Here is a 26,018-nt window from a genome sequence, read left to right on the forward strand (position 1 = left end):
ACTGCACGAATAAGAGAGGTTGTTTCACTGCTCTATTTTATGACTGAACAGTGACATCTATGGTTGGAAAATTTGCAGTAATGTTTTTGTATACTTTTACGGTCTCATTCAGGTTAAGTTAAATGAAAAATTTCAAATATAAAACATTTTATTCATAAACATATATGTTGCTTTATATAATAGCAGAATAGATCTGTTTTTCTAACTATCTGATAACTGGCATTTGAAAACTATATAGCTTTAAAATCATAGCTTTAAAATCTCTTACATTTGTTTCAGCTGCACTGAGTTAAGCACTAGACAGTTGTTATGTCACACATTCTGTTATATTTATTCACTGTAGACAACTTGAGAAGTATTGATTTGACTAAAAAAAAAATCCTTTTTCCACTAAATATAAAAGGAGGATGGGTTTATTCATCATTATTATTGACAAGTATTTATAATCAAGATGCACAAACTTCAGTTAGCATTTTATATCAAGAGGAGCTAAAAATGAATACTCCAAATGGGTCCAAGGTCTGCTGCGTGATGTGTGAACAAAACAGAAATGAGAAGTTACTTATGGAAGCCAACATTTTTGACTGAATTTGACTTCATGATGGTGGTGGAGTCACTGACCCTGCTTGTGTTCAAGGAACATGTAGGCACTATGCTGAGGGACCTGGTTTAGAGGGAACTATTGGTTATAGGTGGACGGCTGGACTGGATGACCTCGTAGGTCTTTCCCAACTTTAGTGATTCTGTGATTCTATGATCCTAGAACACAGATATTAGGCAGCTAAAATATTCAGTGTAGTTTCTATAGTACAGTAATTCAGTATAGTTTCTAAGTCTGGAGATCAAAGTTAATAATAAAAAAGGCAACAAAGAAGGCTCTGGGGAGATCTCATTGTGGCCTTCCAGTACTTGAAGGGAGCATATAGACAGGAGGGGGAATGGCTGATTATGAGAGTGGATAGTGATAGGACAATAGGGAATGGTTTTAAACTGAGATGGGGGAGGTTTAGGTTGGATATTAGGAGGAAGTTTTCACACAGAGTGTGGTGACACACTGGAACAGGTTGCCCAAGGAGGTTGTGGATGCCCCATCCCTGGAGGCATTCAAGGCCAGGCTGGATGTGGCTCTGGGCATCCTGGTCTGGTGGTTGGTGACCCTGCACATAGCAGAGGGGGTGAAACTTGATGATCATTGTTGTCCTTTTCAACCCAGACCAATCTATGATTCTATGATTCTATGAATAAAAAGGGCAATAAAACAAGTCAGTATTAAATTACAATGTTTATCTCTGACTTCTCTTCCCACTAGAAGCACCGCCATACACCTTTCTCTAAGCCACTGGCAAAAGACATGGAGCTTTCCTGTGACACACAGTCAGAGCTGCAAAACATTCATCTGGGAGAACTCCAGCACAGCAAAGCATATGTCAAAATTCATGGAGTAGAGCTGACACGATGGCTCAGTTCACAGCATCTATTGACTAGGCCAGCAGACTTGCCAGACCTTTCATTCCTTTCCAAACTTCTCAGCAGAGTCTATAATGTCACCTGGTGCTGCACATTGTGGCCACATGGCTGTAGACAAAGAGCATTCCCGAAGAAAACCTTTTTGTTGGGGATACATCTTAGGTCTAACAAAGAATTTTTATTATATATTTAATTTAATACCCATGTAATGTATCATGCATTTCTTCCCACCTGTTTAATGCAAGAGTAATACGCAAAATTCCCATGCCCAAGGACAGTACAGCTGAAGTACAGGGGCCCAATGCCCCTGCCCTCTCAGTAGGAAAAGAAAATTCCTCTTTCAAACGATCTAGGGCTTGTTCCTGTTCACAACGAAGACAGTGGAAGTCTTGGAAATTCTTCAGCATTTAAGATCATACAGTCCATCCGTGTTCCCTTCAAGAGATATCAATATTTCATTTTGCATATTGATCCAGAAAAAATGTTGATATGCATTCTCCAATGCAACAAATCCTGTGCTGTCACCACTGTATGGCTTCAGAAGGAACCAGTGGAAAAAGACAGAAAGCTATGATAAACACATCTGCAGTGTTGTTGGGATAGGGCCAACACACCCTTGATCTGTGTCACAACAGTCTGTCCCAACAAAAGGAAGACACTGAGGCCCTGGAACGTGTTCAGAGAAGGGCAATGAAGCTGTGAAGGGTCTGGAGCACAAGTCTTACGGGGAGAGGCTGAGGGAATTGGGATTGTTCAGTGTGGAGAGGAGGAAGCTCAGGGGAGACCTTATCGCTCTTTACAACTCCCTGAAAGGAGGCTGTGGTGATGGGGGGATCAGTCTCTTCTCCCACCTAACAGCACTGGCATAGGCTGCCCGGGGAGGTGATGGAGTCACCATCCCTGGAGGTGTTCAAGAACCATGGAGCTGTGGCACTGAGGGGCATGGTTTAGTGGGCAATACTGGTGATAGGTGGATGGCTGGACTAAATGATTTTAGAAGTCTTTTCCACCTTAGTGATTTTATGATTCTAAGATTCTATGATTCTGTGAACAGCCAACTCTAAGGAACCATAAGCAACGATGCTGCCCAGTTAGGCCATATTTATATTAACAAGCCCTAAAGAGCAATTGGCAGTTGGTTTGTGGAGAAAAATGGTACTGAGGACTCAACACCCTCAGTGCAAATGTTTCAAGGTCTTAGGATCAGGTTATCTGCACTCCTGATGTGTGTGTTCCAGCTCAACACCACGCAGAGCAAACCCGGTTCTCTAAGGCCTCACCACTCACACTTACATAGACATGGCCCTCTAATGCCTATACAGCCTTGGGTGATCTGATTGTTTTATTAGGTTTCTCTCATGCTCCTTCACTGAATCCTCCTATGCAGCTACGCCATATTCTCTTGACTCCAGAGGATGTCCTCATGTCTTTTTGACTTGATTTGACTTGACTCTGGCTTGTCCTCTTGACTTCTTGGTTTGTTTCTGCTCAGTCATATAAAGTGACAAGAAGAAAAGGGCTTTTTCAGCCCAGACCTTACCAAAGAGCAACATGCTGAAACTGAGGACACTGCAGAGGCTTCCTGTCTATACCTACGTTTGCTTGGCTTTTAAATCCTTAAATTGCAGGATTTACAATAGCAGTGACAGTGGCAAAAGACAGGCACTGTGCCATCAGCAGATGGGATGCTGTTCTGCAGAGAACATCCCTGTTGGTAGAATTCCCAGCCTGAGCATCTGAATGCCTGTCTATCCTCAGGTTTACTTGGCTTTATCGAAGAGGATGCTCCTAACTGCTGTCAATTCTTTTTTTGAACATGTGTATGCTCCTGTTTCCATCCATCACATGCAAGAGGAGCTGGCCTTTATTTGCTATGTGCTAGGCTTTTTCATTTGATCTCCCCGTGTAGTTTCTTTCCCTGCTGTGCCACTAGCCCTGACAAACTCGATGTCAAGGAACAGGCCTGCCCTTGGCCCTGCTCACACATCATCTCATGTTGAGTTAAGTGATGAGAAAGCTGCAGGTGGAAACCATCTATCCCAGCACTTATGTTTTGGTGTGTTTAGAGACATACCTGGCCAGCTTTAAGAGCTGTGTGTTCTTCAGCCATATGTATTCCTGCCACTTCAGATTCAGTGTATCTGTCTTCAAAGAGATGATCACTGCCTTATGCTATAAGTTGGTAGGAAACTGGTGCTTTCTATAAAAGGGTTGGTGTGTATTTGCTTTGAAACTGTGAATCTAAATCCAAATCTCTAAGAAGCACGGCTATAAGTAAGATTAAAAAAACAAAGAAAATTCCTAAAAATCTTTAAAAATGAACTGATGCACATTTGGTGTGCTTGCATTGCAGCATGCTGGTTTGTGTGTGTTTGTTTGAAAAAAAATGACATTGAGAGTACACTGAAGACCTGGTCAGTTCACAGCTACAGCAGTAATACACCCCCTTTTTCCCTGTCATTCTTGCAAACTACCTAGACCTCAGAAACACCTATGTGTTAACGTAGCCAACATACTTTAAAGTGTGTATTAAAACCACCATCTAAGTGCCACGTTGCTTTTTTTCTCTCCCACTGGATTTTAACTCATAGAAAAATACAAGATAAAATATTAAAAATAAAAGAGAGGAAGGAAAAATGAGAGGGGAAAGCAATGACTTTCTGTCCTTACTCCCTGCCCTCAGTCCTTGACTTGCTAGATACTTTTGCTGAAATGCTTCATATTCAAATAAAATTACCCACTTATATAAGCCATTTACTTCAATCAAAGCCAGATGTATATAAGACTGATCACATTAAAAGGAAGTAACTACACTTCTAATTGCAGGATTTACAAGCATGAGGTTTCTCTCCATGGCTGAAATGCTTGGCAAAAGACTCAGATTTGATTATAGTAAAGCTTTCTATTGCTGTTATTGCTCATGTTGTTATTCAAGCAGATAAACATACAGTTACTATTGGCAGAATTGGTAACATCACTCTATTATTAAGGTTGTGTGACATTTCCCATTTTAAGACCTCACATTCAGCTGCTTATAGCTTAACCACACTTTAAACACTTGGTTGAGTTTTCTTTGGAAATTTTAGTCCAAAGAAACAAGTCATTAAAGAACATGAGGTTGTTTGTCAGGCTTCAAAATACTAACAGCTGTCTTTAAAAATAACTTTATCGACCCACACTTGAGGATAAGGACTGAAAATCTGGAAGAATGTGGTCTATATTTCAGGACTGCGGTTTCCAGTGTCTCCAAGAAAATTATCCTTAAGCTGAAGTCTCCTCCTGCTAGCAGTCTCCTGAGCTATCAGGAGCAATCCTGGTGAGTGCTCTTCCCCCTTTCCCAGGCTCTTTTAACCATGCATGAGATGTCCCCATGGGCTCCCTGGGCACACTGTGCCCTGCCTCAGCTTTATAACCACTGACAGCACTGGACATCTACTGCTGACATGGGATTTGATTCAGATTTGTGAAAACACATGAGTGCAACTCATGTCATGGTCACTTTCTGTTGGTCCAGAAACCAAATTATGGAAGCAGAGAAGCTCTTACATGCTCTCACTGCACGGCTGTTGTTGGCAGGGCCCTCTGGGTCCATCTGCTCCAACCCCAGCTCCAGGAGGGACACCCACAGCAGGGTGCTCAGGGCCATGCCCAGCTGACTTCTGAATATCCCCAAGAAGGAGACTCCACAGCCTCTCAGTGATTTTTCAGAGCATCTGAACTATCTATGCATTCTCTTGCAGGCTGAGATCGCAGTTTTGTCCTCCTGTTACAATACGTTCACGCTCCTAGTGCATACAAAGCACCACTTTAACAATTCCCCTTACAGGGCCATAATGTTACCCTATTTCCATAGCTGCAGAGTAAAAAGCTCTCAGTGGCAGCTTTTTATTAATGGTGAACAGTAGGCATTTCCACTGAAAGGAAGATCTCACAACAGGAATCCTATTACCGAGATTGTATTTTAGATGATCAATTTATGTAAATTGTGTGTAAATTAGACATTGGCCCTTTGATTTCTGGCACGTAGCCAGCAACTTTAATGCTATAATGTCGGGTAACCTTTGTTTGACTGTTTTCTTTTAAAGTTAGCTACAAATCTGAGCTTTCTTTTTCTCTCTCGTAATTTCCTTCTAAAGCACGGTAGGGTTTTTTAAGAGAAAGGATGTTAACCGTATATGAAATCTGCTCTGTAAAATTCAAATTAAAGGACTGATTTATTAAAAGAAATTCTGTTACTATTCCAAACACTCGCTGTTTAGGAAAAGAACCATAATTCTCCAGAAACTTTAACAGGAGGAAAATATCATATCAAAGGAAAGAATCGTAGGAAGAGGGGAAATGATTTAAAACTAAAGAGGAGAGATTTAAATTGGAGATAAGGAAGAAGTTTTCTTTACTGTAAGGGTGTTGAGGCACTGGCCCAGGCTGCCCAGAATGGTGGTGGATGCCCCATCCCTGGAGACACTCAAGGTCAGGCTGGACAGCACTCTGAGCACCAGATGGAGCTGTAGGTGGCCTTGCTCCTACAGGGGGGATTGGACTAGATGGTCTTTAAGGACCCTTTCAAACTCAAACCATTCCATGATTCTATGATTGTGTGAAAGTATTAATAAAGAGACTTTGATCCTTTCAAATGCCTGGGGACTGGGGATGAGATCTCTGCTGGACATTTTAAATGTCTATTTCCCTCCCCCAAAACCTGTCATTTCCTTTCTTAAGATAAAAAATAAAGATTGATTACATTTTATTCTTTTTAAAATAAAATCCATCTGCTAACATCTATGTCATCAAACACGTCTGGCGATTCTTAAATGCACACTGCAATTTGTGGCTCTGTAACCAGCATTTGCAGTGCTGTTGGGCTTTATGGAATTTAATTACAGGATCTTTTTGTGTATGTAGGACACTATCAACAGAATTGTTTTGCTTGGTGGAAACAAAACTGCCCACGACTTCTCCTGAGGGCCTGGGCTACAGAACTGCCAACATACAGTCAGGGCCCATTGCGCTAGAATTATGGCTTTATAACAACCTTGTATTTACATACACTGCTGAGGCAGTAAAAACAGCAAACAGATTTTGGAGCGGCAGGCAGCCGAAACATCCCCGCAGGGCACATGCCCCTCACTGAGGCAGGAAGGCAAGGCAAGTTAAATCAGCTCCGTGACTGCGTTCCAGCAGCAAATTATGTTGACATGAGAACCATGCCTGCCCATTCCTGTAATAAGATGGGTCCATTTTCAAGAGTCCACCCAGCCTTCAGGTGGTTTCCCCATCCCACTGCTCCCCTCAGTATGAACTAGCATGCAGAGGGTGCTGGGAAAAATTCAGTTGTTGTGAAACTCTGAAACAGTTCCTTAAAAAGGTTTTAATTTACTCATCATGAGATTGTTGAGCAATATTGTAAATAGGATCAAACAAATTCAACACAAGGAGCTGTTCTCATGCTTCCTAGGCTGATGGCTTGAGGAATGGTTATCCTCATTTATTAAGCATGGAGTCAATCAAAGCCACACTACGTCCATATACATGGAACAGATGCATTTCCTAGCGATTTACATAATCTTTATGTGATGTTGCCACTGGAGAAGAGGTGGCTGAATCAAAGCCAAGCATCCAGAAGAGAAGCGAGCTGAGATCTCAGCATCCGAAAATCCACCGTGTTGGGCCTTACTATATAAAGACAAAAAATGTCTCACAGTTGGCTTTGCTGAGGTCTCACAAGATTTCAGCTCTGAAAATTAAATTAAATTGTTCTGAAGTTTAAGAATTTACTAAAGTTCAAGTAAATAAACACAGTTCTGTGAAGTGTACCTTCATAAAAATACCCCAGTTAAAAGTACTGACCAGATTAGGCATCAAAAATCTCAGTTTAGGTGAAGGGTTGGAAGGATCTTTGAAGACCCTGGTGCCAGCACGTGGTGGCATGGGGAGGACTGGGAATACATCCTGCAACTTCCTCCAGGACCGCTGGATTCAAAGACATCACAAGTAGCAGCCAAACCCTCAACTAAGAGGTAGAGCTAGAGAGTGAGTGCAGAAGACCACCTGCCCCTGAGGAACCAGAAGGGAAATAAGAGAACTTTGGGGGAAGTTCTTTACTATGAGATTGGTGGGGTGCTGGAACAGGCCGTCCAGAGAGGTTGTGGTTGCCCCGTCCCTGGAGGTGTTGAAAGCCAGGTTGGATGTGGCACTGGGCAGCTGGTCTGCTATTGAATGTGGAGTTTCGCATCCCTGTCTGTGGCAGGGGGTTGGAGCTTCATGATCCTTGAGGTCCCTTCCAACCCAAGCCATGCTATGATTCTATGATTCTATGAAAACTGAAAACAACTGAAAAGCAGAAATTACTCTTATGTGTATGAGGGAACTACATGGACACAGTTAAGCAGAAAGCCCTGGATAATGATGAAAACGTATTTTCCTTAGGGAAACATGACATAAAACACCAAAAGCAACTGAACGGAAAGCTCTGTGTTTGTGGAAGACCTCCCTGTTGAATATGCTACTTTTTTTTTGGACTGAAAAAATGTCCTAATCAGGACATGGGGAGTGTCAAACCTTGTCAGCTCACTACGGCAAAGTTTTAGCTTGCCAGAAAATATGAATAATGCTTTCTGCTAGTACAGTGTAGGAAAGGGGGCAGGAAAACAGATATAGATCAACCCAACAAGAAAGGTCCTGTATGTACACCATTTGCTATGTTCTCACTATGATGTTCATATGGTTGGGTATGTTGTGCACTAGATTAGTTTACTCCTAGTTCAACTACATTAGATTAGTTTACTAGTTTACTGCATTAGATTACTCGGCAGTAAGTCACTAAAACCAGATTACACATGCCACCATATAACCTCTGGATAAGAAACTCTATCACCGCTTAAATCAATGCCCTATAAACTTTGGTATTAGACCTTGAAGCACCCAGGCTTCCAAGGAAGCTGTAAGTACACTTCGAGGGGGTTTATAATGGTGCAGGCTCACTCTTCTACATGCAGACGTGGAATCAAATTACTCACTCACAAAAGGACCAAGGTGTTTGTAGACAGCTCAGTAATTATTTGTGACAGCTTCAGAAAAAGAAGGGTAACAGTACCATTGCATCAGCTACGGACGTTCGAAATTACCATCTTTGTGTATAACCTTCGCTGCTGTAAATGGGTCCTGTAAAATCCAGCTGAGAATTACAGTAATTGTAATTCTATTGGTTTCTACAGAAATAGGATTATCCTAACAGTCAATAAATCAATTTCCTTTCGGAACATTAATGCAATGAGAAGAGGCACGGTTTCACCATTATTTATAGAGCAAACAGCTTTTACACAATTTGCAATACCTATCTGAGCGTTATAGAGTTCAAGAGATTTTTTCAGCAAGCTGCTGCATAAAACCATCTCCAACAATAAATTGCAGAGGAAAACGAGGGGGGAAAACCCATAAAGCAATGCAAAACATTTACCACCAGATGGCACGCTGGTACAGGTGCCGCCGTTCTGGCAGGGATGCCGTTCGCACGCGTCGGGGTACAGTACACAGCCGAGTTTCAGCTCTGTCAAGCCAACCACTTCTGCAAAGCTGCTACGCTTGTTCTGCAGGGGCAGCTCGTTGTTGTTTAGGACGACTGAATCCAGGCAGCCCTGGAAGCCGCTCAAGACCTGCGTGGTTCTCTTGTCGGTCAGGCTGCGGACGTTATCCACTTGGACTTGCGCTCCAAAATAGACGGAGCTATCCGTGCTGAGGGTCTGGAAATAGAGAGGGGCTTTGCGGCGCTCCACGTAGCTGTCGTCCAGGGACAAGCTCGTGAAGTTGCGATTCAGCTCCAGGAAAACTGAGTGCCAGCTGCCGTCATTGACAGCCCTGCCAGAAATTCCCAGGATCCCCGGGCCAGTCCCGCAGTCCAACTGGAACCACAGTTTGCCATCGACAATCTGCGGGAGGAAAACAGAAATCAAAGTGCTTCACATTTCTCATAATAAGCTCTCACAGAGAACGAAAACACAGGGGACTTCCGGACTCTGTACAGTGCTAAAGATGGTCTTCTACATGGTGTACAAGCAACTAAATGCTGCGCTTTTATCACAGGAAATAAACACAAGGTGGTATCACTATTTAGAACGTACCCAAAGCCAGTTACTGTAGGCAAACTAAACATATGGAGAAAAATAAATATGGATGTGTAACACACATCTCAGCATGGTGTGCACTTGGCCCTAACTTCAGTTCCTCTAAGGATAACAATATGATTCATACAGGGGAAGGGAAAACCAGAAGGAACACCGAGGTTAAGCCAAGGGACAGTACAGCACCATTTAGGTTAGCAATTAGCAAGGCTAATGAGAGCATCTACGTTGCTCCAAGGAGCACTGAGGGTTAAGAAGCACATCTGAAATGCTTGTGTATGAACATACCCAGTACGAGGAACAAACGAGACAAACTGGAAACTTTGCTCCTTTCCCAGAGTTATATAATAGATATTAATGATGTTGCATGGGATGAGTCCCATGAATGGAGTGCTGGGATAGATGAGTTATTCTAAAGGTAATGAGGGGAAATCTCTGGTTCAGTTGCCCCCATTTCTACTGGGAGACTTCAACTTCCCTGACATAAGCTGGGACTACCACGCTGCTGTGACAAGCAAGGCTAAAGCATGTTGAAAATCACAGAATGGTTTGGGTTGCAAGGAACCTTAAAGATCATCAAACTCCAATCCCTCTGCTGTGAGTTGGATGCCACACACCAGATCACACTGCCCAATGCTCCATCCAACCCTGTCTTGAGCACTTCAGGAATGGGGCATCCATAACTTCTCTGGGCAGCCTGTGCCAATGTCTCACCACCCTCTGATGAAATAATTTCTTCCTAACTCCTTATCTTAAGTACTGAGTGGGTTAATGAGAAAAAGTGCCCTCCTAGATCTGTTGTTTGAGAAAAGAAAAGGCTTGTAGATGTCCCATGCCTGCAAGCATTCAAGATGCATTTGGATAACATCCTCAATAACATGCTTTAACTTTTTGTTTGCCCTGAAGTGGTCAGGCAGTTGGACTTCATGGTCTTCGTAGGTCCTTTGTAACTTAAGTATTCTAGTCCTAGTTCTAATTCTAAGATGCTGGTTGGCTAGAAATCATGTATTTTCCACTGAGGCCATACTATCCCCACTGCACATACTTCACATAAGATGGCTTTGCTTTTTTTCCTTTCCTCATATTTATGCTGAGTTTGTGGCTTTAGAGTGATTGTTATGATTTGTTCTGATGAAGATACTAGAACAGGTTGCTTGGAGAAGCTGTGGGTGATCATCACTGGGAGTGTTTCAAGTCAGGTTGGACAGGGCTTTGAGCAGTCTATCCTAGTGAAAGATGTCCCTGCCTATGGCAAGAGAGAGGGAACGAGATGATCTTTAAGATCCCTTCCAACACAACTATGCTGATATTATGATTTTATGATTCTATGGCTGCATGACTTCTCACTCTCCATAATGCCCTTCACTCAAGAGGGTGGTTTTCAAGACAAAGTGGCTGAGGGGTGCCAGGTAAGAGGCGAAGTGGAGCACAGAGGGGAACGTAACGTTGCTGTGCTTATCATTTAATCTGTCTGTGCATCAACTTTAAAACAGTACAGCCCTTCTCTTCCTGATAGGGAAGGTCTAGAAGTAAGATCTGTCAAGAACTGTAAAGGGGATACAGCGATGAGAGCTGATGCAAACACTTACAGACAGAGTTATGAAACTCAGACTTATATTCCCTTTAATCTGAAGTACTTATCCAGGGAAAATCTGTACTAGCGTGCTGGGGCAGGCCAAGTGCAGAGAGAGGGAAGAGGTATGAAGCGTTGCTTTCTTGATTAGCAGTTTATCCAAAGATTTTTAGGTTCCTCTAATAGATGGCAGATAAGTTTAAAATGGCTGTCAGGGTTAGGAGATAATTTCTTATGACATGTTAATTGGATTCAAGATCTCTGGAAGCTCTTGCAATTATTTTACCTTTATGTCATGCTCTAGGAAGTATTTATTCCTGCAAATCCCATCTCAAGACAGTTCTGTCCCATTACTTATCCCCCTGAAAAGTTCAGACACTGTGTCCTTTAGCAGCCTTCCTTGCAGCACACACTGCACTCTGCACCAGTTCACTCGTAACACAATCCTAATGCTCTCCTCTGGCAAAGCAGAGGTGCCAAAGATGCCAATGGATCATGGGCCAAAAACACAAGAACATACCACAGCTTTGGTAGCCCACTAAGCTGGCATGGCTAAAGCAGATGTGGGAATGCTGCATTCTGTCCATGTCTTTGGACATTTGGGGCTATTTTTGCCATGGTTGACTGCGTAGTCATTTAAAACTGGGATAGCTGGTGACATCCTTTGGCGTGTCTAAACTGGAGCTTAAACTCTTCTCTTGCAGGCACTTTGATGTGGCTTCATATTAAATAGGATGCCAATAATCTATAGGAGTAGAGGGCATGGTTTCCAGCAAATGAAAGTTTGAAATTATACACTTTGTCCTAGGAAAACAAATATTCCTTGAACTGCAGTGTGAGTACTGTTTGCCATTTGCCACTGCTCCAGCCTGATGCCTCCACTGAGCTTGAGTCTACATCGTACATTAAAGCAAAAGTTCCTCCTTGACAGTCATACTGTCAACCCTTGGAGGTTCACAAAACTACCTGGAGAAAAAATATGGGTAGAATCTTGAGCTTTCACGTTCCCTGGACTTTGTGTCTCTCCTTTCTAGATCTCAGTGTCACGGCCAGCTGAATTTGAACTAGGCTGTAACCTCAAGCCAAGTGAGATGGGCCAGATGAGGCACTCCCACAGTGCTCAGCTGCTCCACAAATGCTTAGGCAAGGTAGAAATAGAGATGCTAAGCACACAAGCTTCCTGCAAATGTCCACAACCTAAAATATCCTGCATAGCACCAGAGGTGACTAGAATGTAGAAAGAGCTAGCAGCACTAGAATTAGGTTCTCCTATGGGCAGCTGGTTATTTTAAAGTCTATGACCAGTAAGATGTAATGAAATTGAGAAGGAATGAGATCTATGATTGTAATACAATATGTTTGAGGGATGGATATTGCTTGGTACTCCCTCAGCTCAATCAAAAAAGGCTAATGGACATGTAGAAAAATGTCTGTAACATTTTTCATCTAAAATCTTTTCTTATAGGATTCAAATCTTATCTGTCAACTATTTCTGAAGATTTAAACTGGCCCTAATAAAGCATCTGCTTGGGAGGAATCTTAGTCAACAAGATGCCTTGATAAACTGAGATGGTTTTCTCGAGAGATGGAGCAATATTCTTTTCACCCGGTGCAGCAAAACAGTCCACAAACCTTGAAGATGTTGCTCAGAAAGTATGGTCTGTCTCAACAGGAATAAAAATTATGCATAAAAATACATGCCAAGATACTACACTTTGAAAAATGGCCATCATTGGATAAGCAGTTAACTTTCTTCTTATTCTAAAGGCTGTTTCCTATGGAAACCATACTAGTGCTTGTGTATAGTATACATATACCTCCCCTAAGACTACTTATACCCTGAAGGGCCTACTGCCTGCTTGTCTATTACCCTTATTCACAGAACATGCTTTTCCAATTATCTTTATAAATACAACACCACATATGAGCACCTGGGATAAATATTACAGCATTTATATACGGGAAATGATGACCTAAAATATCTGTAGTGCAAATATGTTTTATACATCTTTCTCATTCATTTCTCTTTCTTTTTACCAGCAGATGATCTGACACACATCTGAAATGCTGTGCTTCCTTCTTTTTATTAAATAAGCACTAGAAACCTCAACCTTAGGCTAGAGTGAAAGATGGGAAGGATGGTCCAGTACTTGCAGTGCTAACCTAAGACATGATAGCTATGCATGGGAATCTAGACTTTGCAGTGCTCTTCCTCTGGGAGCTCAAGCAAGTCAATAGCTTCAGGTCTCCATCAGTAAAACAAGGATAACGTCATTTCCCTACCTCACACCAGTGCCTTACAGATAAGCACATTAAAGGCTCTGACATGCACAGAGCCACCTAGCACTGGGACCATAAAAATGCTCTCATTAAATGGATGCTCATAGACATTGCTATAGCAGAGCAGGGAGGAAATGTTTGTTCTCTGCTGGCCCTGTGCCTCTAGCAGGAGTTAGGAATCCTAAAGAGCTCCTATCCTGCCTGCTTAGCAGCCTGGCTGGCCAGGGAAGAGAAGGGTTCTCCACTCAAAAGGGCAAAATGATGTCTCCTCTCCTAAGCATGGAGAAGTCAACCACAGATCTTTGATCCAGCAGTTAATCTCTGGTGTTCCCACGATTCTGCATAACCACTGTGATGTTCTGGCACTGTTTCATCCTCAGAGAGGATTCCTAGCTTAATAGCCTGGACCTTGGAACCAAGAAAAAGCTGAACTGTAAGTTAACTTCTGATCAAATGAGGCACATGTAAAACAAATTGTCTGAGAATCCCACAAGAGGCCCACCAAGCTTCCAGCTGCCCACCACTTTCTGGGCTTAGTTACACTGTCTCTCATTATACACATTAGGAAACTGAGGTTAATACCCACTTAAGCATGTATGCTATTATAGAAACAGAGCTCCTCACCTGTACAAGATGAGTGGAGAGGTACAAAGAGCAGAGAAGGCTCCAAAAGGTGATGCAATCTGTTACATTTCAACTGTTTCATTCAGTGAGCAAAATGGAGCCAAACACATATTGTAAATTATATTAGAATATTAGCCTGGCTAAGATGTTTGGCTAACGTCCATGTTTGTGTATCAACATAGGTAATATAACGATCAAATGGTTCTTCTGAGACCAAGTTAGGCTCTCACAGTCCATCTGCAGTCACACACCACGGATACAGTGCGCTGCCCACTAATCTATCTGGGGAAATATTTCGTTAGCCGAATTACATTTTGGGTTTGTTTGTGTAAAACAGTATATTTAATTAAAACGTTACTTGTTTCAACTCCAGCCATAGCTGGGATCATATCCAAGCTTCAGCCTTACCCAGCACAAGCCATGCAGCGGTAATGCATTAAAATGTATAATACACACTTAACTAAACCATGCAAAGTTTCCTATTAACTGTCTGCATGGGAGAACATATGCTTGCCTTTTACTATTAAATAGCTACGTTTCTGGCACGAAGATAAACTCTTCCTTTACCTATTTTTAATCCTTTAAATTCTAGAAATCAAATTGAATCTCAATGATATTCCTTAAAAAAAAAAAAAAGGTTAATTTTCTCCTGGAATGGCCTCATTGTGCTTTAAATTGTTAACTCTTAATTTTCCCGGATCAAAGCTCCATTTGGGAGCATCAAATATGGACTTTGGAAATGTTGATACTGTTTTATGCACATGAAATCCTTCCAGAGAAAAAAGAAAAAGCCATCTACCTACAACTCATTTTGTTCCAATTGTCTTAAAAGCAGGAGTGAACAATGAAAAAATGACCAGCCTCTCAAAATCGATGGATGAGTTGCTTTATTTGAAACAACTGAATAAATAACACCCTTATTGTATTGCATCAACACAGTGTAACTGGTAGGCTTTCAGCAAGCAGTTTGCTCTACAGAATTGATAATTCGTCCAAGGACACTGTGTTATGATTATGAAATATTTCCATCCCTAGAGTTATCATAAATGTATGAGATACCCAAATTAAGCTGGTCATTTAAACAGTGAAAACCATATTGCTGCATTAAATTTTAAATAGACTGCAATGGAGGAGACTTGCTTGAAAAAAAAATCAATGCCACTACATTCCCCAGCAGTGCTGTTGTTTTCTGCCTGTTCTCCCATGGGTTCGTACTCCATGGTGGGTCTAAACTTCTTCCAACTCTACCTTTGTTTGGGCTCAGTGTTGGTGCTAGGCCCTCTGGTGCTAAACCATCAAGACACTTAAGTACATGCTTAAAATTAAGTTATGTGAGTCGTTCCAATTGCCTTCAAATACAGGAAGTTAAGCAAGTGATTAAGTGCTTTGCTGGAGTGGTGCCAGGGTGCTCAAAAGAGCACAAGATCCCATTTTTTATCCTCTATTTGGAAAGCTTCTCCTCATGTTTAATTTAATTGAAAGCAATGCTCAAATGATAACAACTTCACATTTATAGACCTCTAATTAATCTACTTAATGGTCTTATTTCTGAGTGCCTCCCTATCTCGCAACATACGTATCTGTTTAAAAGAAAGAAAAAAAAGCTCAACCCTCTGGCTTACACTTGAAAATATATGCTTGGAAAGTATAAGGCTAACTTACTTGGAAACATCTTAGTAAGAGATCCCAAAGTGCAGTTCATGAGCCAGGTGATATCCCTGAAGAGCCCCACTATGGCTACATCCCTTGAGCACACCACCAGCTGCCTGCCATAGTGAACCTTTGTGAGACCTTAGTCTGATGTTCCTTTGCTAAATGAGCTTCATGAACAAAATTAGCAACTCCTGATGAAGTGATGCCACATCTCCACAAACACATCAAATGTAATACTCTTCTTTAAACCTCATGCTTATACAATCCAAAGGCCAGACCTGGGAAAAAGGACAGCAAGTCCTTCCCTAACCTAAAAGATGAAAAGCAACGTGCTAGGCTTTAAGCAGGGATATTCCTGTGTTATTCCTGGCCTGATGCATTGGAGATAGCGGCGCTCTTGCATCGAGTGCACTGCATACATAACTCTGGACCTTTCCTGCTGTATGTGTGAGGGGTTCAAAGATCTTTGTTAAGTGCTATGAGATGGGTTCAGATCTGGAAATCCTTCCTTATCAACGAGGAAGCAAAAAAGAGGTTAACCTGTGAGACGGGCAGAACGTCAGCTGATCTTGTCTCTGCTACTTCAGTTATCATTCTTTTTTCCTAGTATCTTTCAAAGCAAAATGATTAACTGATTGTGGGAACCATGACCAAACCCACAAAATGTCTAACCTATAACTACAAACCCAACCCAGACAACTGCAATGACTGGCTCTCATTTATTTTTATGTAACAATATCGCAGATTTATCAATTCAGAGGCAAAATTCCCAACTTCAAATGGAAATTTCCATTTGGTTTCCCACAAGCCAAACATTAGGGAACTTCTCTAGGACTTGAACAGCCTGAGCTCAATCTATTAACATCAACATATCTCCCATTTTTAGCCTGAAGCACTATGCAGGCCATATGGGAATACAGGTGGCAGGAGAGGGAAGGAGCAATGCCAGTAGTGAATCCCAGCAACTAGGTCTCTTTCCAGCATACCATCAAATGAGCTTCATGCAATGTCTGGTTTCCAAGTAGACCTGGGTGGCTGGCTTAACTGAATCAACTATGATTCTCAGCATGCTTTCTCTTAAAGCTTGAATTACCCGGGGGCTCAGGGCTACTTCTCTGGACAAAGCCCTGATAAATTGTGTATCAGATTTCACTGTGGAAATCCTTTTACTTTTCACCACAGCAAAGGTTAGGGTTCTTACATTCATCCACACTTTCCCTAATATTAGGTATAATACCTATGGTAACAAAAATTGTAATAATTTAATCACTTGAAATAAACTAAATGGAAAAGTAGATGCTTGCACTGCAGAGTCCACACTTTTACAATAGTTGAAATAAAATGGTATCTAGAACAGGCACACTTCTTAAAACATCACTGTCCTGACCGTGACTCCCTAATTATGACAGTTTTATACATTAAACTCTAACAAAATAAACTCTCCTATATTCACTCTAACATCATTTCAGTCTGCCTATGTATCATCTCCTATTGTTTTCAAGTGGTACCTTTCAGCAGGGCCATTTGGTTTTTTTCCCAAGTGTTTTTCAAAACTAATCTGCAATGTTCCTTACTGATACATATCAAGAGCAACCACAATGAAGACTCCAAAAAAGGTCTCCAAGCTTTGCCCAGAGAGATTTTGGATGCTCCATCCCTGGAGGCATTCAAGGCCAGGCTGGGTGTGGCTCTGGGCAGCCTGATCTGGTGGTGGGCGACCCTACCTACAACAGAAGGGTTGAAACTAAATGATCTTTGAGGTCCTTTTCAACCCAGGCCATTCTATGATTCTGTGATAAGCTTTGTCAGCACTGCTGAGAATTCTCAGAGAATGAAAGACAGTATTCCTGTGCATATATGCATATATTTCAGTCCAACAGCTATAAAATCATTTGTTGTCCATTAATAACTCATCAAGCAATTTTAACCTTACCTAAGCATTCAGCCAAAAGAAATCTGAAGATTACAAATTCAGATACGAAAGGCATTGTGCCATTTCTCCCACTGTTGAATTACAGGCCATGGCTGAATTATGAAAGTCAGCATCTTTGTTTTGTACCTTAGAGACTCTAGCAGTAATACTATACACAGGCTCTTGGATGAGACCAGCACTCCCTTTCTATCCAGAAGATACTGTCATTCTACAAAAACCCAACAATGAATAGAAAGCTTATCAATTAAATAATGACTGGCAATCAATCTCCAGCTACTTCATGCCTCTCTAGCCAATTTTAATTCACAGAGTGTAGAAATCTACTTATTTGGTAGGAGAGATTCTCTAAGCAGTTGGTTTCTGGAATTAACTCGACAGCAGCATGGGCATATTCTCTAACCACAGGCATGGACACAAGGGAAGAGAAGCTATTTCAGCATGTGTCATTTGGACTATATGGTCATATAAATGGACAAATCTTACATCTTGTGCAGATCAGCTGCTGCATGCAGACACATATAATATTCTTAAAATGAACAGCACCCAACTGAGCATTTTCCAAGTAAAGTACCACTAACAAGCTGGGTTTTGGTTGCTGTTGTTGCACCCACTGTTGAAATTGGTGTTTTTCCCTGTTAGTATGAAACAGATCAGACTTCGTCTTCTCAATCTACAGCTGAAATGAGAACAACATTCCCCAAATCAAGAGCCAACAGAAAACATGTAATCAAGAAAAACAACTGCAGAAAAGATAAGTTATTTTAATTACCTTCAGAATTATACAGGGATTCGCTCTGGTGTACATTATAATCCCATTGCTTTGCAGGGTTCGCAGACGTAGAGCCAACTTGAATTCCTCTTTCTTGCTATTTTCAGAAACACGGTATTTAATGTAACTATTCCCAGCAAAGCTAAGGGAAGTGTGGCCTGAAATAACCGTTTTGAAAAGACACATGTTCTTTTAGTGACACACAAAATAATCCTCAGCTGTCAAGCTAATTAAAGAATTTAAAGAGGTAATGAGAATTTTCAGGAAGAAACTTGTAAATAACACCCAACTTTGATGGGAAAAAAGGCTTGCACCTACTACAAATGTACATTGCATTTTTTCAGGAAATCATTCTTCAGGGAGAAGGATAGCTCTATTTCTCCAACCTTAACAACAACAACAACAAAAAAGTGATTTCTTCCAAGCACTCAGCATTTTTAAGGCTATCTACCCCTGACCACACCTATCTCTCCTCACTTGGTAACAGAGGAGTCCAAAATGGCCAGGCTTGTATATCAGGCAGTTGAGTTATAGGTAGAAAGACACGTCTGAGTGGATGCCTGTCAAAGCTGTTCCCTGAAAGCACTGCCCAGAATCACAGTGAAACAACATACTATTTCCCGTGTTTTCTTTGAGAAAACACCCCATGTGCTGTCATACAGCCCTGGCACCACTGATGTCAATGGAAGGCCATGAGCTCTGCTCCACATCCTTTGTATCCCAGGGAATAACACAGCTGCAGAGAACTAACAAATGTCCTGCAAGTTGCTTTTTGGGATGGTGTAGTGTTTTTATTAATAAAGACTGCAATTTTGGTAATCTAAATTACAAGCAGAAGAGTTACTACAGAGCTCTGTCCATGGCAAGACAACATCTGGCATAACAGCCTCTAGGAACAGCCCTTTATTTTTCTCAGCAGCTTGTTTTACTGATCTGGGATTCAACCAAGTCATTTTCAACAAGAACCTGCATTATGCATTAAACTTTCTACAGCCCTATATGTAAAAAGCCAATTGCTATGAAGAGGTACACTGAGTGCCAGCGCTGGGAAAGGTTAAACAGTACATCTTCTGTTGACTTCAGTGGCACCTCTACCTACAAAATTAGAATGGCAACACATTTTTCTTCAAGTACATCCCCCTTTCCCACTGTAATGTGCACCTGAGCATTCGCCAAGCTTCCCTGGTGGGCACTGGCAGATGAAGGGTCTCCTGTTAGCTTCGTATCCCACACACTGCATGTCCCCTGGGCACGGCTTCTCCAGACAGGGATCATTAGACCCTGGGCACAGTCCTCCTGCAATAAGTTAAAATACTGTCAGGGACACAGTGTGAAACAGCATCTTTAGCAGCACAGAGGTAATAAAAGAAAGGCAATTATTGATCTCGAACTTCAGTACAAGACAAGCGTAGCTTAATAATACTAATAACAATTAAATAAAAGTAATCAGGGAGAGATGCTCTTCACACAACTACTTAGCAAAACATTGTTATGATCCCTAAAAGGGTGCCCTAAAATCCATAGCAAAATATTACGAGAACCAGCTGTTTTGAGTGGTAACTGGTTATATATCGGCGTTGTGATGCTCAGGTCAGTCATTTACTCACAAAGCCTCCCACACAGGGAATTGGGGATACCAGGAAACAAATTACTCGAAGCTGTGCGCTCCTTTAGCCTCAGCACACTCAAGGTAAGTAAATTTTAGGGAGTTAGAGTTCCACAGGAGACTAAATAAGAAATAGTCACATTTCATAACAGGGAATCAAACCTTGCCCAAGAAAGTGTGAATCCAGAACTAGTAACTTTAAAAAGGAACAGCTGTATACAGTATTTTAAATTTGCTTAGAATACTATCATGTCACACAATTGCACTAAGGGTCTTCGAAATCTCCTAAATTTTAACATGCAACATCAAGGGTTCACCCCAATGCCCCTCAATGTCAACCTTCTTGGATAAAACTTCTTTACAACTTTTCAACTTTACATTTGAGTCCCTAAATGTTCCAACTGTCCTGATCTTAAATTTTTTGCAAACACTTTGTACTATACTGCAAAACAATACAACCATTGATGCTTAATATAGGAATTCTCCTATGAATTTCTCAACAGTTAACCTTTCTTCAATTGTAATAAAGAATTTAGTACATTTGGGATCAGCTTTTACCTCTGGATGCCCGTACGCAGCTGTTTATGAAAGTGTACTCTTTCAACTGCAGGAAAAGGCATCCATGCCATTGCTTCTATTGACTTGCAGTCAGGGCTTGAACTGAGAGAGAACGAGCTGCTGGAATCGAATTTTTGCTTATCAAATTCATTTATTTAAAGTAACACATGCAGGTGGTGATTTTAATGATAGAATTTCAGCCCCTTCCTACCCATCACTTTCTGAATATTGGCCGTTCTTCTTTATTGCAGAACCTCAAATCATATTCAAATACTATTCTATTTTTTGAGCATATGTATTTTATTTACAATTTATACAGGAAGAAATCAACCTGTCATAAAGTACATCTCCCAAAGTAATGGAGGGAAGAACCTTATTGCTTTCACACTGTAGCACAAGCCAAGCAGGGCTCATTCAGAGCACAGCTGAAATTAGCTGGTACTGTAAGTATTTTCTGGAAAAAGAAAAATTGCTGCAGGTTGAAAATGGACATAGGTTGACTACAAATAGGGGAAGGACTGTAAATGCCTTGCTTCATGTACAGCACAGTCAATTTAATCCTTAACATCCTCCTCTCCTTCGTCAAACATTTGTTTGAGAGGTCTGTGCAGTAAACCATTTACAGTACTGCCTGTAGCGCTGTCAGAAAATGGCAATCTTTATTAATCAGTTTAGTAGGCAACATTCGCAGAAATAACAGCTGCAATATATAGCCACACCTTAAGTATTATCAAATCAAGAAAAAAATATCATTTAATAGGATTCAACACTGCAGAATTATATTCTATTCAAATACGAGGTCTACAGAAAACAAGAATACAATGTTTTCTATGGCTTTTTTTTTTTTTTTTCACTGATTCTCTGGAATTCAATAGCAAGTAATTATTATTTCTGAAATTATATTGCATGGTTAAATGTTCCATTGACTGGCTTGCATGCTTTCCTTGGTTCTCCAGACTCTTTTAATTCATTGTTGTGTGACAAACACACTGTACTACGCTGTGTGCATGGTAGCTCTCTTCTCTGAACAGACTTCCACCTTTTGTAAGGCTGCAATTCAGGTACACTCAGTGCAGCTGGCAGACAAGTCGTTGGAGGAAAGCTCTACAGCACGTCAGTGAGGAGCAGAAAGGGACACCGAGTCTCCTCAACAAAGCTCCACAAATTTTCATAACCCCTAACCTATGACTGCATCTTAGTCATGAAGCAATAAAGTAGTGGGTTACATTGCTATCCATCTCTGTCAGTTTTTTAGCTGATTCAAGCTCTGATTTGTGCTTTGGAGTCAGCCTTCCTCAGTCAAAAAATATATAGAAAGGGTCTAACGTATTTAGGATATCTGGAAATACACTAAAGAACTGCTTATCCTGGCAGGCTGAGAATAGTTCTTCTGCTAAGCTACAAGCAAATCAACTTTTATTCATCATACTGCAGCAGGATTTCATAGCTGTCAACGAAGTTTTAAAATATTCAGAGCTGGGAGAAGAAATGCTTTGTGTCTGCCTGTACGGTTATAAGTACAGAAGTTACAAATCTGCATTGCTGCGTTGCTGGAGCTAACACGCATTTTCAGGCTGATTTCACAACTGTACGAAGCAAAACTGTGCAATCGTCCAAGGCTGCGTTGTCCACATCAAAGATTTACAGCCTGAGTTTTAAAAACATTTTTTTCTAATGTTGCATTTCCACTCTGAAGAACAGTCTATTTACCATTCAGTAGAGATTCAAGAAATATGGATTTGAATTGATGACTTTTTTCTTCTCTAGGCAAGTCCAGAATATCCACAGTGTTCCCCTTAAACTCAAGTTAGTATTAATAGAGCAGTTCTCTGCAGGGTATCCCAGAGATACATGGCATAGCATCACCCAGAGCGTGGCAGGGAAGGTAGAAGTGGCCTATTTGATCTTGACAAATCATCTTTAGTTCTGTCTCTTTGAGTGAGGGTACAAGTATAGAGCCATGCTGGAGCTTGAAGAGCTGCAGCCTGTGGGAAGCCCACGCAGGATCAGTTAGGGAAGGATGGCATCCCACGGAATGGATGGCATCCCATGGGAGGGAGTCACGTGGAGAAGAGAAGGACCATGGAGCAGTGGCAGAGGCAAAGCGTTATGGACTGAACAGAGCTCCTATTCCCTACTGTCCTGCACTGATCAGGGGGAGGAGGTAGGATGGGGGGAAGGAGTTTGCAGTTTGCTTTTAGTTCCCACTGCTCTGGTCTGTTAATAATCATCAATAAATTACATTATTTCCCTGTGCTGAGTCTGTTTTGCCCTTGAAGATAATTGGTGAGTGATCTCCTTGTCCTTATCTCAACTCATGAGCCTTTATTTCAACATATTTTCTCCCTCTCTTCTTTTGGGGAGGGGGTGTGAAAAAGTGGCATGGTTGGACCTTAGCTGGCCATGAGTGTGAGACCACCACAGCTGCAGAGGGAAGACGATATTTGTACTCTTGTTTAGCTCCAATTTGTGTTGTTTTTCGGGGAGGGGGGGGGGGGGGGGGGGAGCAGGTATTTTAAGTAATTACGGTATACGTATAAATTCATATACTACAAACCTTGCTCTGCAAAGGTCAGCCACATGTTTCACTAAGCTCAAGTGCAACTGGAAAACACTCAGTTGCCCAGTGTGTCCTAAAGAATTAGAGTTTCTCACAGTTTTAGAAGAAGGGACAAGTGCGACCACTGCTTGATCACAGCTGTCCTTAAGACCCAGGTGACAGATAGCAGTTTCCATTCTTCTTGATTCTACAGTCATGGTGCCACTTCATGCTTCGGCTCCCATGAGTTTCATGCAGATGTGTTCTCAGAGTAGGTCTTAAAATGGGGAATATTGTCAGGGAAAAACATCTCCTCCTACACAAGTGCAACATTAGAAGGGCTGCAGTCAAACCAACCAAATGTATCAAATAAATCTGCAGGTCTTTGTTCCCAAACAATTTCTTCTTTACTTTTCCTTGCTACCTTGCCAGGAGAGCTCAAGAGTACATGCGAGCTTCCTGGAAACAGAGAAAGCAGAGAAAGGCCTACAGGGACAGCCTGAGAGAGCTGGGGCTGTTTAGCCTGGAGAAGGCAGCAAGGTGACCAGAGAGTGGCCTTTCAGTATCTAAAGAGGAGCTATAGGAAAGAAGGGGACAGACTCTTTAGCAGGATCCGTGGTGACAGAAAAAGGGGAAATGGTTTCAAGATCAAAGAGGGTAGATTTAGGTTAGATATAAGGAAAAACTCTTTTGCATGAGGGTGGTGAGGTACTGGAACAGGCTGCCCAGAGATGTGGTTGATGCTGCATCCCTGGAGACTTTCAAGGTGAAGTGATGGGCAACCTGACCTAGCTGTGGATGCCCCTGTTCATTGCAGGGGAGTTGGACTATTCAGAGGTCCCTTCCAACTCTAAGGATTCTATGATTGATTCTATGATTCTAAGTTCAGAATCCTGGTATTAGGATGGGGGTTGGATTTCTTATCTCCGTAGTGCAAAATACTCTGGTCTTCATGAGGCAGTGTGTGCTCTGAAGACACAGACCACCTCTCAAGATTAAGTCCTATATTAATACCACATCTTACAATGCATCACAGTTTATGATTTCTTCCTGTCAGAACATTCACAAAATGCTAGAAGTGGCTTCATAAAATCTGAATTGCCTGGTTTCACGATAAAGTGGTGCAAGACTGCCATTCACTTGATTAAATAACATGAATGTCCGCACTTTCGTTGAACACTTCTGGGTCTATTAGAAAAATTCTTTCAAACTATTAAGCCAGAACCATATTAAACACTTGAAATGGAATTCATCTCCTCTAACTTTAGGGCATGATTCATCTGACTGATTTTAGACATTCGGGGAGAGATTTATCACATCATTAAAAATACCTCATTCTTTCCACTGTCTGGAAATGGGGCCTGGAGTGACCAGCTCACATGTATATATATACCCACATTTGTCAAGATGATTTCAATCAAGTCTTCTCCCATAAACATATTAATGGAACCTCCATTTGTAAGACTGTAACACGGAATCGCACTATAGCAAAGCAGCCACGACAAAACCTGCTTATATCCTGCATCTTTGTCTTAACACAAAAGAATTACCTTGCCACACAAAGAAATAAAGAATTGAAATAGATTTCTGCTTCTGAAAAATGAGAATGTCATGAGAACTATTTATTATATATATTTACTCTGGTCTTCCTGTCTTTGCTTCCCGCAAACACTGACAGATGTTTCCATACCTTATGTCATGTGATGGGGGATTGGCAATTGCATAGCCCCTGTAGCTACACTGAAATCCCAGTTTGTTATAATATTTTTCATATAAACACAAGCAGAAGAGCCAGAAACCTAAGGAGACAGTCTGTTACTGGAAAAAATTATAGTTCAATTTTATTGATTTTAAAGGCTTGCATTGATACACCTGAACTTTCGAACTTACCCTTCCTGAACGGAGCTGCTGATCCTCAGAAGTTCACACACTGCCTGCTTAACAGTCTCCCTGCATTTTTATGTTAGATAACTCTGTTTGCTCACAGAGGTAATCTAGGTAAGCTATGCACAGCTGGCACGCATAAATTGTGCATATCTGTGACATCTGCCAGTGGGAAAATCTCTCCAAGTATGATACATATTTCAAGAATGAGTGAATTAGCTCAAACTCAAGCTTCTCTGGGTTATAATTGAATCAGACCACTGAAAACATATGGAATATTTTTAACGGGTTTGTCATATTTCAAGCTATTAATATTTACTGGACTGGATCATTAAGCTATCCTACTAACAAAGAAAGTATAATGCTTTTATTATATTGATAACATCTTGCTAATGCGTTCTTGTAAAAGGAAGCACAATAGGTGTATTCCACTATTCAGTGCCCTTTTTCTTGCTTAGCCACATTTATGTTCATGTACAAAGGATCAAAAGAAGCATTTGGATTTTTCTGATCAAAGGAAGTATTTGGTTTTTTCTGACTCTTTCACTGGGCCTACTCTTCACAAAAGTAGTGCCATACCCAAGTTCTCTAATTAATATATCCTCAGAAGTCTGTGTTAACCTCCTAAGTGACAAAACACAGTATGTGTCTGTATTTATCTAAAGAGCAAGGCACTTCTTGTGGCTCCTTTGATTAAAAAAAATTAGAAGTGCATAAAGTATTAACTACTGTGGAAAAGGGCAAATCATGGTGGTTTATTTTTATTTTTTTTAACTTCCTAACAAGGTCTCTTATCTCTGTACATGTAACAAGCACCAAGGCTTTCATCTGCCTAGTAAGCTACATATTTAGATCAGCAGCTCTGGACATATTTTTGTTGGATGACAGCCTCGAGGTGCACAAGCCCCAAGGTGGGCACCCCAAGGCATCTGCACCACCCCATGGGATATGGGCACAGAGAAGGTCAGGCTCTGTGGGACCCCTCCAGCCTCCCTGGTCCAGGGAGGCCTGCACC

General features: G+C 41.3%; 1 protein-coding gene across 17 annotated transcripts in view; it reads right to left on the minus strand.

Annotated features, from left to right (window-relative positions):
• FAT3 (FAT atypical cadherin 3) overlaps positions 1-26,018 on the minus strand; it is a 420,810-nt gene that overhangs the window by 17,554 nt on the left and 377,238 nt on the right. For all 17 annotated transcript variants that reach the window (XM_046900013.1, XM_046900074.1, XM_046900064.1 and 14 more), the window contains 3 exons: positions 19,578-19,712; positions 18,417-18,574; positions 8,924-9,392 (listed from right to left, as the gene is read on the minus strand). In XM_046900013.1, coding sequence (XP_046755969.1) covers positions 8,924-9,392; positions 18,417-18,574; positions 19,578-19,712 — 762 coding nt within the window. The remainder of the gene's footprint in view (positions 1-8,923; positions 9,393-18,416; positions 18,575-19,577; positions 19,713-26,018) is intronic.

The sequence above is a fragment of the Gallus gallus genome, chromosome 1 (assembly GCF_016699485.2).
Source record: "Gallus gallus isolate bGalGal1 chromosome 1, bGalGal1.mat.broiler.GRCg7b, whole genome shotgun sequence".
In the NCBI taxonomy this organism is placed as follows: domain Eukaryota; kingdom Metazoa; phylum Chordata; class Aves; order Galliformes; family Phasianidae; genus Gallus; species Gallus gallus.